The 15,114-nt window shown below is 48.5% G+C and overlaps 1 protein-coding gene across 1 annotated transcript; it reads right to left on the bottom strand.

Annotated features, from left to right (window-relative positions):
• Window positions 1-1,632: 1,632 nt before the first annotated feature.
• RSKR (ribosomal protein S6 kinase related) lies at window positions 1,633-15,114 on the bottom strand. The gene is made up of 12 exons (XM_066636315.1): window positions 15,033-15,114; window positions 11,377-11,640; window positions 11,150-11,233; window positions 10,987-11,055; window positions 8,870-8,939; window positions 8,355-8,462; window positions 7,234-7,274; window positions 6,862-6,889; window positions 5,941-6,030; window positions 5,754-5,842; window positions 4,682-4,792; window positions 1,633-2,460 (listed from the first exon to the last, which is right to left on the bottom strand). Exons 1-12 carry the CDS (start codon window positions 15,084-15,086, stop codon window positions 2,239-2,241), a joined length of 1,230 nt encoding a protein of 409 aa, XP_066492412.1. The 5' UTR covers window positions 15,087-15,114; the 3' UTR covers window positions 1,633-2,238.

The raw sequence follows: 15,114 nt of genomic DNA, 5'->3' as shown, positions 1-15,114 counted from the left end.
ATCTCACAGCACACTGCCAAGGCACTAAAATTGTCAAGGCGCACCATCCATTTTTTGACAATTGACAAGGCACGCCACGCTGTTGATGGGGGGGCCACACCCCCACTGACCCTAATAATAAGTGAACCTTCCCCCAATATCCCATGGCACACCTACAGACCATTCATGGCACACCAATGTGCCACGGCACACTGGTTGAAAAATCGCTGCCCTACTTAAAATCACCCTGGCAGTGCTTCTGTGCCTGCTGGCATTGGGACTGGATAGGCTGCAGTGCCCAGCTACTTCTGTGTCAGGCCAGCATCAAGCCCATCACTCCATGGTTGGGGGACTAGAATGGGGTTTTCATGGAGATGAAGTTTCCTAGGCCTTACCCCTTGTGCTGGACAGGTTTAGAATAGGACAGACATTGCATGGACCCACCAATGAAACCATCACAACTTTGGGATAGAATTCAGTGCCACCAAACTGCCTCTCTTGCTTCTTTGCCCACTTTCCCGTTCTCCTTTTGATCTCCTTGCCTTTGGGAGGGCTTCAGCACCATATTCCTACACTAAAGTTTGAAAATAAAGCCTTCATTTATAAATAATAAAGGTTCAGACTCTAGTATTGAATCCTCCTTTCCTGTAATTGTTAAATGTGAAACACTCTGCTCTATTTCCCTTCCTCAGAAACCTCACAGTGACAGCTCCACTATCACTACCAAGCATCCCAACTTTGCTAGCTGTTAAGTTTGGCTAAAGTGTCTTTCCCCTCGCACTAAATAATGCCCCGGTTGGCAATTCTTCATGGGAGGTGTACAGAGAGAACACAAAACTAGGTTTAGATATATATACCTAATGAAAGTGTAGTCTGGTGCTGAGTGCAAAATGATGCCCTGGAAGTAATGTCACACCTAGACCTTTTAAGAAGTGAAAAATGGGGTAGTGGCATAGCTAAGGCATCTGCTACCAGGGTCAAAGAAGATAGTGTAGTGCCCACACAATGAAATCTAATTTATTAAGTAAATAAATAAAAAGTTTGCAGGTTAATTGACCATAACTTTTGATAGAATAGAGATATTCCAACGTGGTTTGTTCCCTTGCATTCAGCATTAAATTGCCTTTCCAATGATGTATAACATTATGGTATTATTCATACATACTGAGGTTTTCACAGTTTTGGCCACTAGTGTCAAACTCAGCTTGTTGCCCCCCTAAAGATTGTTTCCTGGTGCAATTACTACCCCCTGCATCTCCATGCACAAAGGCTGTATACCCCTCAAGTTCATGTGCCCGGCATGTGAGCCTCCCAGAGATACCCTGCCAACCATTGGTAGAAACTCACTCCTAGACTAGTGGGACCTTGTTCAAATCAACAAGGTAGTTCTGTGTTCTTAACCATTATGCTACAGTTCTGGGAAAAGGCATTACCTTCCTGGAATCCAGAACCTCCGCCATCCCAAACCTGCCGTCCCAAACCGTCAGAAAACTGCAGTGCAGCCTTCACAACCAAGGAACATGCTGTACAGCCGCAGAGACCAATAAAAAGAGATTTATTGCTTGTTCACATAAGACACAAAGAGAGGTACAGACTGGGGGGGCGGCGTTGCTGCTGTTCTTGCCTGGCGTTAACCATCACACCTAAGCACATTTGGGGTGGGCGGGGGGAAGATAAAGGAGTTGGCACAGCCTGAGTGTGTAACCTGAATGAGGGAACAAGCCCATCGTGGGGGACACAGGCCTCCACACCTTGCATACAGAAGGATGCAAAATTAGACCAATTCAGAGATAGACAGGTGGAGAGACTTTTGGATTGCACAAGTATTTGGACTGCTTCATCAGTGGGCAGAACAGGATGACGGCAAAATGCACCAGCCACCTTTCCCATTTTGGCCCATGATTAGCTCTGTAAAACTCCATACTCATACTGTCATACAGACAACCTGCATACTCCAACTGACCCTGCAGAAAAAGATTGTTTTGGTTTTCCAGTCCCTGGGGAACCCCTGTGTACTGCATAGAATGGACCCTGGATAGGTGAGGTGCTAACAGGGATCTAGATCTAGAAGGGACGTGGGATTCAGCATCCCTGCTGGTGAAGAAAACATGCCTGCTGGTGTCCCTGAGATCCCTATGGCTTGTTGGCCCAGAGAAGCTGCACAGAAGAAGTGTTTCTTTCCTGAGAACTCAGATTTGGGCTCGTGCTTTCTTGGCCCTGAGCTTCCCATTCATCTTCGCCTCCAACATGCCCAAGGCCTCAGCTAGGCCAAGGGTGGCTCAAGGGGGAAATGAGGTCACAGTCAAAATCCGAAAAGACAGCAGAGTCCAGGGTGGTTTCCTTGGCCCGCCGCAAACCCAGCACGAAATCCACTGGCTGTTTCTGCAACATTTCAGCATCAAACGTCATTCCCCGAAAGAAGAGGTGGCCCCGGAAATGATGGGGGTAGCGCAGCCGCCTCAGAGGATCCTGGCAAAGGAGCTGGAAGGGGAGAGAGGAGGCAGACAGAGATTATACAGTAAGGATACCAGCCCTATTTGCCCAGAAAAGTTCTCTCTTTGCAATCGGGCACCGGCAAAATGGATAACTTTATCTCTGTGGGTGACCATTTAGCAAGCAATTGGTTTGCGTGAGAGGTCATTGATTAATTTTCCCAGAATAGGAGAAAAGTGGCTGGAGCCAGGATGATGTAGTGTTTTGGAAGTTGGGCTTAGATCTGAAAGATCCCGGTTCAAATCCTTACTCAGCCATGAAGCGTCCTGGGTGACCTTGGACCAGTCACTGTCTCTCAGGCTGAACTACCTGACAGGGTTGTTGTGAGCACAAAAGGAGGGAAGGGACTACGTAGACGCACTCTAAGCTCCTTGGAGGAAGGACGATGTAAACATGTGGGGGAAAAAATAAGTCCCTCCTTTGTCTTCCGCTGGCAGCAGGGGCACAGAAATAGCCTGTGGGAGTTTGAATTGAAGTCAGGCAAATACAGAAGGAGCCACAATTTCTGAGCTGGATTAGCTGGACTAGAAGTAGTCTCGGGGCTGCAGGGATTTCTGTCGTTGGTGTCAGGATTCCAGTATAGGATCAGTGGCTTTAAAACATGCTGCAGGAGTCTTAGATTTGCCTCTCATATATACTCTGCTTGCATATTTGTAAAACACACACAGACACACCTTGCATGTCCAGTGGCTCCCTCCTTCAAAGGATATTAAGCACTGCCCTTGGGATTTTTCCACACTGGAGAATGTTAAGAGAACTTAACAGTACTTATTGTACTAAACACCATGTTTAGACATTCAGCCTGAACATAAGCACAAGGGATGCGGATCCGTTCTATAACAACACAGTCCGTTCTCTCCAGGGCTCCTTTATTAAAAGGAAGATTTTTTATGGGAAGATAGGTATTATCTTCCCATAAGAGTAAATGGGCACAGGGAAAACAAGATGTGGGAAGAGATGATGCAGAACACTGTTAAACACGGCTGTGGCAGAGGCATAATCATGGCGGTTTGGACGTGGAAGATAAACATGGAGGCTGTGTTCACGTGTACAGTTTCTTAAATCCCACTGTTGAACTTCTGTTCTCTTCTAAGAAGAAAAGCAAGGAAGGAAATTAGGCTCAAGACCTCCTAACACCTGAAGTGCATGCCAGATGCTGCCTCCCTTACTTGAGGATGTTCCAGCCACAGTTCCTTCCACTCTCCAGTGTTCCAGTCCAGCACTCATTCTCCCCAATACCTTTCCTGTTCCCCTCTGTTCCCCTCTTCCTTTTCCAACCCAGGATGTGGAAGGAGGAGAAGAGGCAGTGGAAGTAAGTAGGCAGACAGAAATAGGCACCCCCCCTTCCAATCCACTGAACTACTTCAGTCAGCCTCATGGATGGGCCAGCCCTGCTCCATACTAATCTCTTCCTTATTTGTGCAGACTGTAGCTGTGAACACACCTTGGGAGAAGGGCCATAGCTCAGTGGTAGGAGTATCTGCTTAACATGCAGAAAATTGCAGGTTAAGTCCCTGAGCAGCAGCTCCAGGTAGGGTAAGGAAAGACCCCTGGCCAGGGATACTGGGAAGTGGATGCCAGTCAGTGTAGGCAATCTTGACCATGGTGGGCCCAGGGTCTGACACAGCAGCTTCATATGTTTATTCCTATAACTTGTCAACTGTGGAGTGAGTTCTCCGTCTGGACATTAACAAAGGGGTATCCCTACTACCAACAGCGGAACAGACTATTTAGGTGTCTGGCAAGGCTTGTTTTGAACCCTTCAATGGCACCCTCTGAGTGATGGGATGGGGAGGGATTCAGATAGAGGCAAAACTAGGACAGAGCCTGAGAGGCACCTGCCCCAGGTGCTACATCAAGGGAGGACACAATGCCACTCAGGCTCCATCCTAGTTACGGAGGCAGCCTCCACAGGAGAAGGAAAGGGTGCGAAGCCACAGCAGGGAGCACTCCCTCCTCCGGGGGGGGGGGGGAACCCGGAAATGACTACCTTGCACTACAAGAGGTGCAAGACAGTCGCTTCTGGGTTCTCCCTGGAGGAGGAGGTGCTGGCCATGAAGCCGCCACAGCGAGTGGCTCCCTCCTCTGGGGAGAACCGGAAGTGACATCATGACATCATATGAGGTCACTGCCCTGGGTGCCAGGGCTGTGTGTTACGGCTCTGGGTGCAGGACAAGTGAGGAGGCAGTTCAGAAGAAACAGCATTTACCTCACTGAGCAGAAGGCGCAAACCCAGGCTGAGGGTGAATGGGATACTGTAGCTGCAGCGCTTCACACTCTCCAACATGGTCACGTGGTCTTTTTCCGGGGCAACCGGAAACTGAAGAGAAGGGGAAGAAGAGAGCTGGAATTGTTTTCTCCCTCCCATACAAATTCTAGAGCTCACCCAGTTGTCACCCTTTCCACCATTTGGAACCCCTTGTAAACTAGCAACCATTTCTATTATATCTGCTGGTGGCAGCACTGCCTGCCAAAGGACCTGGGCTGACACTGAAATGCACATGCAGGCACTGCTTTGTATAAAATCGGAGCACTGGTTCGTCCAGTCCACTGTCTACACTGACCGGCATTGGCACAATCTCCAAAGTTTCAAGCAGGAATCCTTCCCAGCTCTACCTGGAGATGCAGCCAGGGACCTGACTGGGACCTAAACACATGCAAAACAGGCACTCTGCCATTGAGCTAAAGCCCTGGTCACGGTTAAGGGCGCAAACGTACATGATGGTAACTGGTTGAACTAAGCTTTGCCCTGGAAGAGGTGGAAACAGGGGCAAAGGCCAATATCAATAAGATCTGGCAGCCAAATTTGGAGGAGCCTTGCAGGAAAAGGGCTAACCATATCACTGTTTAGTAATTTATTGTGCACCTCCTTAGAGGTAGAGGTGGGAGACAAATACCTCAAAAATAAAATAATGGAACTTACGTTCCATTATTGTTCAGAGAACATTGTTCAAAATATGTTCAGAGAATAGCTGTGATGATGCTATGAAAGAGGTGCTGTTAAAGACCATTAGCTACAAGCCCTGCTAGTGAGTTTTTAGAGATGTGGCTGGCAGCTGTTAGAATGCTGGGCTAGATGGATCTTGACCTGATCCAGATTAATATTGGAGATGGAGTGAGAACACTTGCTTTGCATGCAGAAGGTCCCAGGTTCACTCTCCAAGTATAGATGTGAAAAGACCCCTCTCTGAAACCCTGGAAAGTTGATCTCAAAGACAATCCTGAGTTAGACAGTGGCCTTGACTCAGGTAAGGCAGTTTCCTTCATTTACACATCCTTACCTTTCCATTGGCCAATGCAAACAGCAATACACCCATAGACCACCAGTCGGCTGAGTGGGCATAAGGACCACCGCTCAACACTTCTGGGGCTGCCAGTAAGAAGAGAGAAGGAGGTAAAGACCCTGGCAATGACCTCCAACCCCATCCCTCTCAACCAGTGCCACAGTCAGTCGCTTACTAGCCTTACCCATGTACTGAAGGGTCCCACAGATGGTGTAAGCCCTCTTGCCCCAAGGCAGGTGGCGTGAAAGGCCAAAATCGGTCAGTTTCAAGTGCCCTGTGGGCAGAGAAAAGAGGGCATGAGAAGCCTGCCATCTGGGATACTCCCAGAGACAATGAAACACATACTTTTGGCCCTTGGAAAGAGACACATTCTTCCATTCCCCCTGCCCCACTCCATTCTCATTCAGCGGAGGCTACACTTCCCTAGATCTCTGCATTTGCTTAATTTGAAACAGCAACACATCAGCGGCACAAACACCGTTGGCAAAAATAGCCCGAGAGTCTCAGTTGCACACTGAATTTGATGGATTGCGCAACTTCCATGCAAACCACCATCAAGACATCTTCTTCTCATAGCTGCAGGTATCGTGTTTGAAAAGATACAGACCCTGCAGGAGGCAGGCAACTATAGCCCCAACCCTCATAGCTTCTAACTGGTTTTCCCCCCTAACTAGGCATCACCACTGACCATCTCCTTTATTTTGTCACTACATAGAATATTGCAAGATGGAAAATTTTAAAAAATGTTTAGGATTTGTGGAAATTGCGAGCACAGCCTGAATACAGCCAATGGACAACATCCAGTACATGTGAGACTATAGAGATTTGCATAATTTTTCTGGAATAAAATGTACATGCTCTGTGCTGCGATGGTCTCCATAGTCACAGAGTTTTACATCAGTACTATGGTAAATTTTTCTGATTTACATCTACTGTCACTTTTGGCTGTTTTAACCGAGTTAAAAGTGTGATGCCAAGTGTGTACAAGATTAAAGGAAGCTGTGTCAGGTCATTAATTTATGCTTAACTGCAGGACGTCTGGCATGTAATTTTAGGGCTCTCAGTACAGTATTTGAAAACCCGTTTCCCTTCCCCAATAACATGCCTCGTTCATCCAGGAGTATGTTTTCCATCTGAAAAAAAAAGAAAGCCCAAATGAGGCTGCATGAGAATCCACACAAGCAGCACCCTTCCTTCCATGCTGCACAACCCCCCCCCCCCAGCAATGTCAAAAGTAAAAGACCAACATCCCCCTGGTACAAGCTCAAGCTAGGCTTGAGCCAGGGTTGTCCCAGGGTGGCTGTTTTGCCATAGTTTCCAGTGGGGAGGACAAAATGGGTTTGAACACACACACACCCCCACAGACACACACAACAAAGACACACATCAAAGACACACACAACAAGAAAACTATCACAAAAATAAAAATACTACAACACAAACCATCTGCCAAGCTGGGGGAAGGTGTGTCCTGTACCTTAACATCTCGGTGCACAATGCCCAGGTTGTGGAGGTATCCTGTAAAGGAAAACAGGAGGTTAGGTCTAGAGGGTAGAGCCTCCATTTGCCTGAAGATTAACATCCACAAGGTCGCCAGTTCGAGGCCACCGGCACCGTGCGACCTTGAAGCAGCTGGCAAGCTGCAGCTGAGCTGTTCCATCTGCTCGGAGCGTGGGAGGATGGAGGCCAGAATGTTAAACCAGATCGGAGTGTAACAGCTTGAATGTGGTGGTTCTTGAAAGAGAGAACCTTCTTTCAATTTGTAAAAATCCCTGCGTGGATTTAGTAAGCCTGCCTGTGTAAACCGCCTTGAATAAAGTCTTGAATAAAGACCAAGAAAGGCGGTATATAAATACTGTATATTATTATTATTATTATTATTAGGAGCTATAGAGCCAGGATGATGTAGTGGATCTGGAGTTGGACTTGGACGATCCAGGTTCAAATCCCCACAGAGCCATGCAGCTTCCAAGGTGACCTTGGGTGAGTTGCTGTCTATTTGCCTCACCTACCTCAAAGGTTTGTTGTGAGGACAAAAGGAGGGAAGGAAAGCTATGCACACCACCCTGAGTTCCTTGGAGGAAAGGCAGTACAAAAATATGAAAAATAAAATAAATACCAAACTGCATTGTCGCCACCACCATCAAAGACTGCCTATTCCCCATCAGAGGCTGCCTAGACAAAGCCTCAGTGTTCTGCATTTCCGCCACCACCCCCCCCATCTAGAGATAAGATAGAAGCTATTATGTAGTGTTGCCTCTGGCAAGCATTTCAGCCATAGCAAGGTCTTCAGAACAGGGGCGCTCAGCCATTGTAATTTTGGCTTTGCTCAATGAGAGACAACGATTCATTGTTAGAGATGAACCTCAGAAGTGCACCCATCTACTTGAGCGACACCCAACAGACAAGGATAAGAGTTTTACCAACCCCCCATCAGCAAAGCAAGGATGTCACTCAGAAGCCCTCTTGTTTCTAACAGCAGGTGAAACCAAGGCAGAACCCTGGGGCAACACCAGTTCTGGTTACTCCTGCTTTCTCAGGACTCAGCCCACTTAGGGGAACTGGACCAGCAACATCCTGGTCAAACTGATCACTCACCCAGTACTAGGACCAGCTCCGTGGCAAACAGGCGGATGACAGCTTCTGCAAAGCGACCCACAGATTTCCAGAGTGTGTAGAGGTCCCCCGTACTGCAGTATGTACACACTGGCATGTGAACAAGAGAGACAGAGGTTAATCCTTGGCCCCCCCCACACAGAACTCATGACTGTCCCCGCTCCCCATGTGGGCATGCAAAATGTTTTTTTAACCAGTCTTGTTGCCAAGGCTAGAGAAAATTCAGAAAGCATTGGGGGATTTTATGGGGAAGGAGGTGGTGGGGATTTAGATCTGTGAGAGGGAAATCCCTTGATCCCTGCTCACATGCTTTTGGGGAAGGGGGGGAGCAAGCTGCCCCTAATCCACAGGGAGTAAAGGAGCAGTGTCCACGCTACGGGAACAGGAGTCACATGTGTGAGCACAAGCCCAGAGGCACATGGAGGCGTACACGCACAAGGGGGAAAAGTGGGGGGATTCTACTCTAGCTGAGCCCCACAGGGCAGACGGTCACTCACTAATGAAGAGATGGTGTTGCCCCTGCCAGCTGTCCCCTAAGCAGTGAACAAACGGGTGACGGACCTGCTTCTGGGGAACAAAAGAAAAGGGATGTGTGAGTACAGGAACCTAGGAGGGGGGGCAGGGAGAAAACAAGGGACAGGGACATATACGGTGGGGCCATAGAGAGATCCAGGAAACAGTCCTTGCCACAAAGCATTTCCCAGGATTTGTCCCTCTGTCCATAAAACCAAAGCTATTTCACCATTCTTATTTATATTGTACATGACAAGGACCCAAATGGGTAGGTTCCTGCCCCTAGGAGCTTACAATCTAGATAGCGAGACAAGGGAAAGAATAGAGGAAAGGAAGAGGGATGGAGGAGGGTAAACAGGTAAGAATGCGAGTTCTTAGCGTAATGGCGAAGAGACAAAGCTGCAAATCAGGATTGCCTGGTTTGAATCTTGCCTCTGCCCTCAACTCACCAGGAAAGTAACTCTCTCTGAGCTTCAGTGGCAATATGGGGATCGTACTGGGCAGTTTAAGGATTCCAGTAAGATGATACAAGGGAAATTATTGGCGCACTCAGAAAGTACTGGCCAAATTTAGGCTGCAAGTCCACGCACACTGACCTGGGAGCAGGTCCCATTGAACTCAGTGGTATTTACTTCTGAGTAGACATGCATATGGTTCGGCTGTGTCATTGCAGTACGGAATGGAGACTTGCAGCACAATCCTATACACACCTACTCAGAAGTAAGCCCCACTGTGTTTCCCAGGAAAGTGTATATAGGATTGCTGCCAGTGCTAAGGGCTTCACAGCAAAGGTGAATTTTAAAGCCCTACTGCTGCCGCCAGCCACGTTTCCCCCAAAGCAAACATCTCAAACAACCTCACCTTGTGAAATAATCAGAGACATTTTTTTTTTTTTCTCCAAGGAAGATCTGGAAAGGAGCCCAGTCCAAATCCCCACAGCCTGGGCCGGGCAACAAATATAAAATGATCAAAAAGGGAGGGGAGCAGCAGAGCGAAGCTAAGACTTCCTAGCACCTGAGGCTGCCTGCCTGCTAAATGCTGTCTCTGCCCCCTTTCCTGTTGAAGTGCCAGCCACTGCTCCTCAGATTTGGAAAGAAAGAGGAAGTGTGGAGGAGGGGAAAGTGGTGAGCAAGATCCTCCTGCGGTGCTGTCTAGCCCAACCATTCTCCTCTCCTCTATATTTCCTCTTAAGCTCTTCCTCTTCCACCTCTTCCTCTTCCAAATCATGGAACAGGATGAAAAGAAAGAACAGTGGAAGCAAGTGAGTGGTCATAGGTGGCCACCCAACCTGCTGCCTGAGGCGACTGTATCAGTTGGCCTCAGTTGGCCCTTTTGGCCCTAGTGGGTAGGCTCCTTGTGTTACACCTTGGGGTCCTGGGAAGACAGGCAGGATAAAAATGTTATACAGTACAGTCACAAGCCTTAAGAAAGCCTCTGCTAGCCAGGTAACAAAGAAACTTTGAAAGGAGAGGTTCTCTTGTACTTAGCAGGGAGAGAACAACCGCCCCGATTCAGCCCAGCACAGCATTTCTCCTGGTAGCTGTCGCTCGGTGTCATCAACTGCAAGTGCTTTGGGGATAGGGAAGCACCTTCTTATTCCTTTTTTACCGAAAGCTGCTTCAAGAATGATTCACGTTGTTGCAAAGTGGAATGTAATATGCTAAACATGAAGAAATATGTGCTGGCCTTTCTCATTGCGGGACAACCACCACAATGGTCTTTGCCAAGAGAGAAATTCAAAGCAAACTGGGAGGGAGGCCAAAAAAATTCTGAGAAGACTAATGAAGTCTTGGGATCCATAGGTGTGGATTCCAGGACTCACCACCACCACAAAGTGGGACACAAAAGCCCCACGCTCAGCACACTGGGCAGAGACTAACAGTCCCATTGCTGTGGTTCTGTTAAAGCACTGAGGTCTGGCACCAAAGACCCCAAAGCAACATTCAGACCCCTTCTCTTTGCATCCATTCTCACCAACAATAGCCTCTCCTGACCCCGGCAGGGTGAACCCCAAATTGAGGCATAAATGGTGCCTCATGTGAAACCTAGAGCCACCTTCCTCGTAAGTCTTGTTCTTGTAACCACAGGACACAGGACCCACCTGGATGCTGACTTCTTCCTTGCATTGCTTCAGGCTGTCGCGGCGAAGCACCTCCACTTTCGGCACCACCTACAGGAGAAGACACAGGCATTGAAGTCTCAGGCAGGGGGACAAGTAGGGTTCTCCCAGGGTGGAAGGTTCATGGGTGGTGGGAGAGACTCACTTTCACAGCAAAGACCTTCTCTTGCCTGCAGTCTAACACTTTCAGAACCGTTCCAAAGGACCCCTTGGCTACAAAGCCCAGAATCTGCAAAGGAAGGAAGCAACATGCCTTCAATGGGGAAGACAACCCTGGCCCCTCCTTGCTCATTCCAACATAACACGTTCTCCAAAAACTCTTTTCAGGGCATATTCTTCCTTCCTCACCCCAAAGCACAGAAGGGCACCCACCTTAAGTTGGCGTTGCCCCACTAGGGGTTGAACAGGAAATTCTGGCAAGAAAAGGGAGATGAACTGGGGCAAGGGGGGCCACTCCATCACCTCCTTCTCCATCAGCTGGGGCATCTTCTCCATCACCACTACCTGCTCCTGCTTCAGGTGATTCTGGGCAACCAACGCCTTTTCCAGGCCCAGAAGAGCTCCCCCAACTGTGGACAGGAAGCTCTTCCAGTTCCGTGCCCGTGAGGCATCTGGCAGGAAGTTGGTGCCAGGGCCCTGTAGAGAACACAGCAGCAAGGCAAGGATTCAAGGAAAGCAAGGCTTTGTGTACAAAGGCTCCAGGTAAACCCCTGGGAGCAAGGATCCTTGTTTCTTATCCCTTGAGAGCCAGAAAGACAGATGGATGGATGAAGGTTCATTCCACTGCCTCTTGATTAAATAAGGGCGCAAAATCCTAACCCTTTATGTCAGAGCTCTCCATCACTGACATAAGGGTAATGCAACTCTGAGATAAGGGAACAAACATTCCCTTACTTTGAGGAGACCTCCGTGAGTGTCACCCAACTGCAGGATGCAGCACACGTCCCATTGGCACTGCTATGCCAATGCAGGAAAGCACTGACATAAGGGGTTAGGATTGTGCCCTCAGTCTTAGTTAAAATTCATACATGATTCACAAATTGACGAAGGCTGAATCCTATGCCATTTACCTGGGATTAAGTCCCACTGACATCATCAGGCCTTCTGAGTAGACAGACATGTGTAAAATTGTGCTCTAAATTACATGAAGATTGCACATGGATAAACAATAATTCTGAAAGGGAAAAGGCATTTTCTTTTCCCAGACATACTCCTTGTAGCACCAGCCAGTCATCATTTTCCCACTTGCGCTGTTGCAAAATTCTTCCCTACGTCATAGGAGATACAGATGTTTGGGGTCACCTGCATTATGCTACATCCTAGCCACACCAGAGAGTGGTACGGAGTATTACATTGCTGGAACACAGAAGACTGACCCTCCAACTCAAATAAAAAAATGAGACAACATCACGAGCAGTCCCATTCGCCACACTGCTATTAACAGTAATGGGGCATTTACGAGTGCTCATATATAGCGCTTTTCAAGTGTATAAACCAGTGTATTTATGCAAAAGATTTAGGTATATACTGCTTTTCCTTGAAGCTCAAAGCGGCATACAAGACAATTCACATGTACTTTCTCAGTGTAGTTTTCAACCCTTTTCAACTCACAGCACATCAAGAAGGCACTGACATTGTCAAGGCACATCATCGATTTTTTGACAATTGACAAGGCACACTGCGCTGCTGGCTAGGGGCTCTCATTCCCCCAATGGCCCTACTAATATATGACCCTTCCCCATACTCCAGTGGCACACCTGCAGACCATTTGTGGTGTACCAATGTGCCATGATGGAGTGGTTGAAAATCGCTAGTGTAGACTTTGCAATAGCCCCGTAAGGCAAAGTGTTCATCATCAGGGCTGAACTAAGGCAGCCCAACAGCACTGCAGTTCCCCCACCACCCTGGGGCACCCCTTACCCAGCTCCTTCCTCCTTGAAGGAAAGCAGGAAATGGAGAGTATGCTGTGAGCCATCCCAGTGGCATTTCCTGGTTAGCATCAAGAGCCCGGAAGGAGCCAGGTAAGGGGCAGGATAGTTTCATTCCAATCCTCAGATCACAGCAATCCATTCCTACCCCACCCCCTTCTCACACTGCTCCTTCCTCCACCAAGATCTGTTAAAGAGCCCAGTGGAAGAAGAGGCAAAGTGAGGGAACCATCTGTTTGCCGCCCCCTCTGCTCCAGCCCCAGTCTGCTGCCCAAAGCAAATGGGCTCATTCACTGGAGACAGGCTGGCCCCAATTCCTCATATTACAGGTGGATGGAGCAGAGGCAGAGAGGAGGTGGCTTGCCCAAGGCTATATAGTGAGTCCATGCCAGAGGTGAGATTCAAACTGGAGAACTCATAGCCGCTACAGACACCAGCTCTTGCAGCACAAGCCTCAAAAAAGCAGAATTTCCTGTGTTAATAAATGCAATTTAAAATGCAGTGAAAATACAGGTGGGCAACAGATGATGTTGCATGAATACACACACACACACACACACACACACCCCCAATAAGGAGCAACTGAACAAGGTGTGACAACTCTGGCCTAAACAGCCTATCTGATCTGAAAGAGCAGGATGGCACAGTAGAAAATCTCAGAACAGGTATCTCCTCTTCTGGATGACTGAGGAAGAGGAGGAGTACCTGTCCTCCAAAGGTGCCTTCCACCTGGAGATTTCCAAGTACTATATAATGGAAAAAAGAAGTGACAATCTGTTGATTAATCAGGGGCACCATTTCAACAGATCCATCATTTGAAGCCCTAAACGTGGAAACTGGAAGAGGATGCTGTTCCACGTGGCCGGTGGCGGGTCACGTCCACATCCACAAAAAGCTACATTTCGTTCCAGCTGGAGAGCAGACAAGATTGCTCTGCAGAATGGGAAGAATCGGGTGCTTCTTTGTTGGCAACAAATTTGCAGAATAGTTTTGCCCTGCCTCAGTGGAAAGAACTGTAGACAAACCAAGACATTTGCAAATAGACAAGGGCTTCCCAAGGAGTCAGGAACTTCCAAATCCCCTTGGACCTCTGGGAGAAAGATGGGACATGCACTCACGCAGGAGTTGCTTGTACTGAAAGAGTGAAGGTCAAGGTGCCCCAGTAGGTGCCCGAGGGGGAACATGATTAAGACATTCAAACTTAGGCTGGAGATGGATAAAGTGGGTGGGGGGGTGTTCTTTTCCCCCTCACACAACACCAAAACCTGGGGACAGCCACTAAAATTGAGTGTTGGGAGAGCTAGGGCAGACAAAAGAAAACACTTCTTTCACATAGAGTGTAATTAGGCTATAGAACTTCTTGCCACAAGATGTGGTGATGGCACCTGGCCTGGATGCCTTTAAAAGGGTCTCTGACAAATCCATCATGGGTTACAAACTGTGATGTGTATGTGCAAGCTGCTGGTTTTAGAAGTAGGATACCTCAGAATGGCAGGTGCAAGGGAGGGCACTAGGATGCAGGTCTCTTGTGGTCTTGTATGCTCCCTGAGGTATCTGGGGGGTTACTGTGAGATACAGGAAGCTCGACTGGCCCACGTAGTCAGCCCAAGATGCCTCGGCGAGCACGCAAGACCAAAAGAGACCTGCATCCTGGTGCTCCCCCCCCCCCCGGCACCTGGCATTCTGAGGTAGCCTTTGGCCTGATCCAGCAGGGTTCTTCTTGTGTTCTTAGTTCTGGGTTTGAATTTCCTCGCCCTGCTGGCACTCGGGAAAGGGCAGTCAGAGAAAGCGCCTCAGCATTAAAACAAAAATGCACTCAGAGGGACATGCAAAATACAAAAATGCGCTCAGAGGAACAAACAAAAAATGCACTCTGTGTATGCTCAGAGGCACAAACAAAAATGCACTCTGTGTATGCTCAGAGGAACAAACAAAAAAGCACTCTGTGTATGCTCAGAGGCATTTGCCTTCACAGCCCTAGTGCTGGAACTAGGGCCGGGAACCCAGAGTGGAGGAGAGGAATCCTGGCAGATGGAAGGAGTTAGGCTGACACCCCACCCCCCAGCTCCATCCCAAGGAAGACCCCCTGGACAGCCTTACCTTAAGCGGCGCCAGTGCTCCCTGCTCGGGCTCGCTGCTGCCGGCGGCCCCCATCGCCCTTCTGCCAGCCCTCAACCCCGCA

The sequence above is a fragment of the Tiliqua scincoides genome, chromosome 8 (assembly GCF_035046505.1).
Source record: "Tiliqua scincoides isolate rTilSci1 chromosome 8, rTilSci1.hap2, whole genome shotgun sequence".
Classification (NCBI taxonomy): domain Eukaryota; kingdom Metazoa; phylum Chordata; class Lepidosauria; order Squamata; family Scincidae; genus Tiliqua; species Tiliqua scincoides.
Note: the sequence above shows the minus strand (reverse complement) of the source record. Positions and strands in the feature narration are given on the sequence as shown.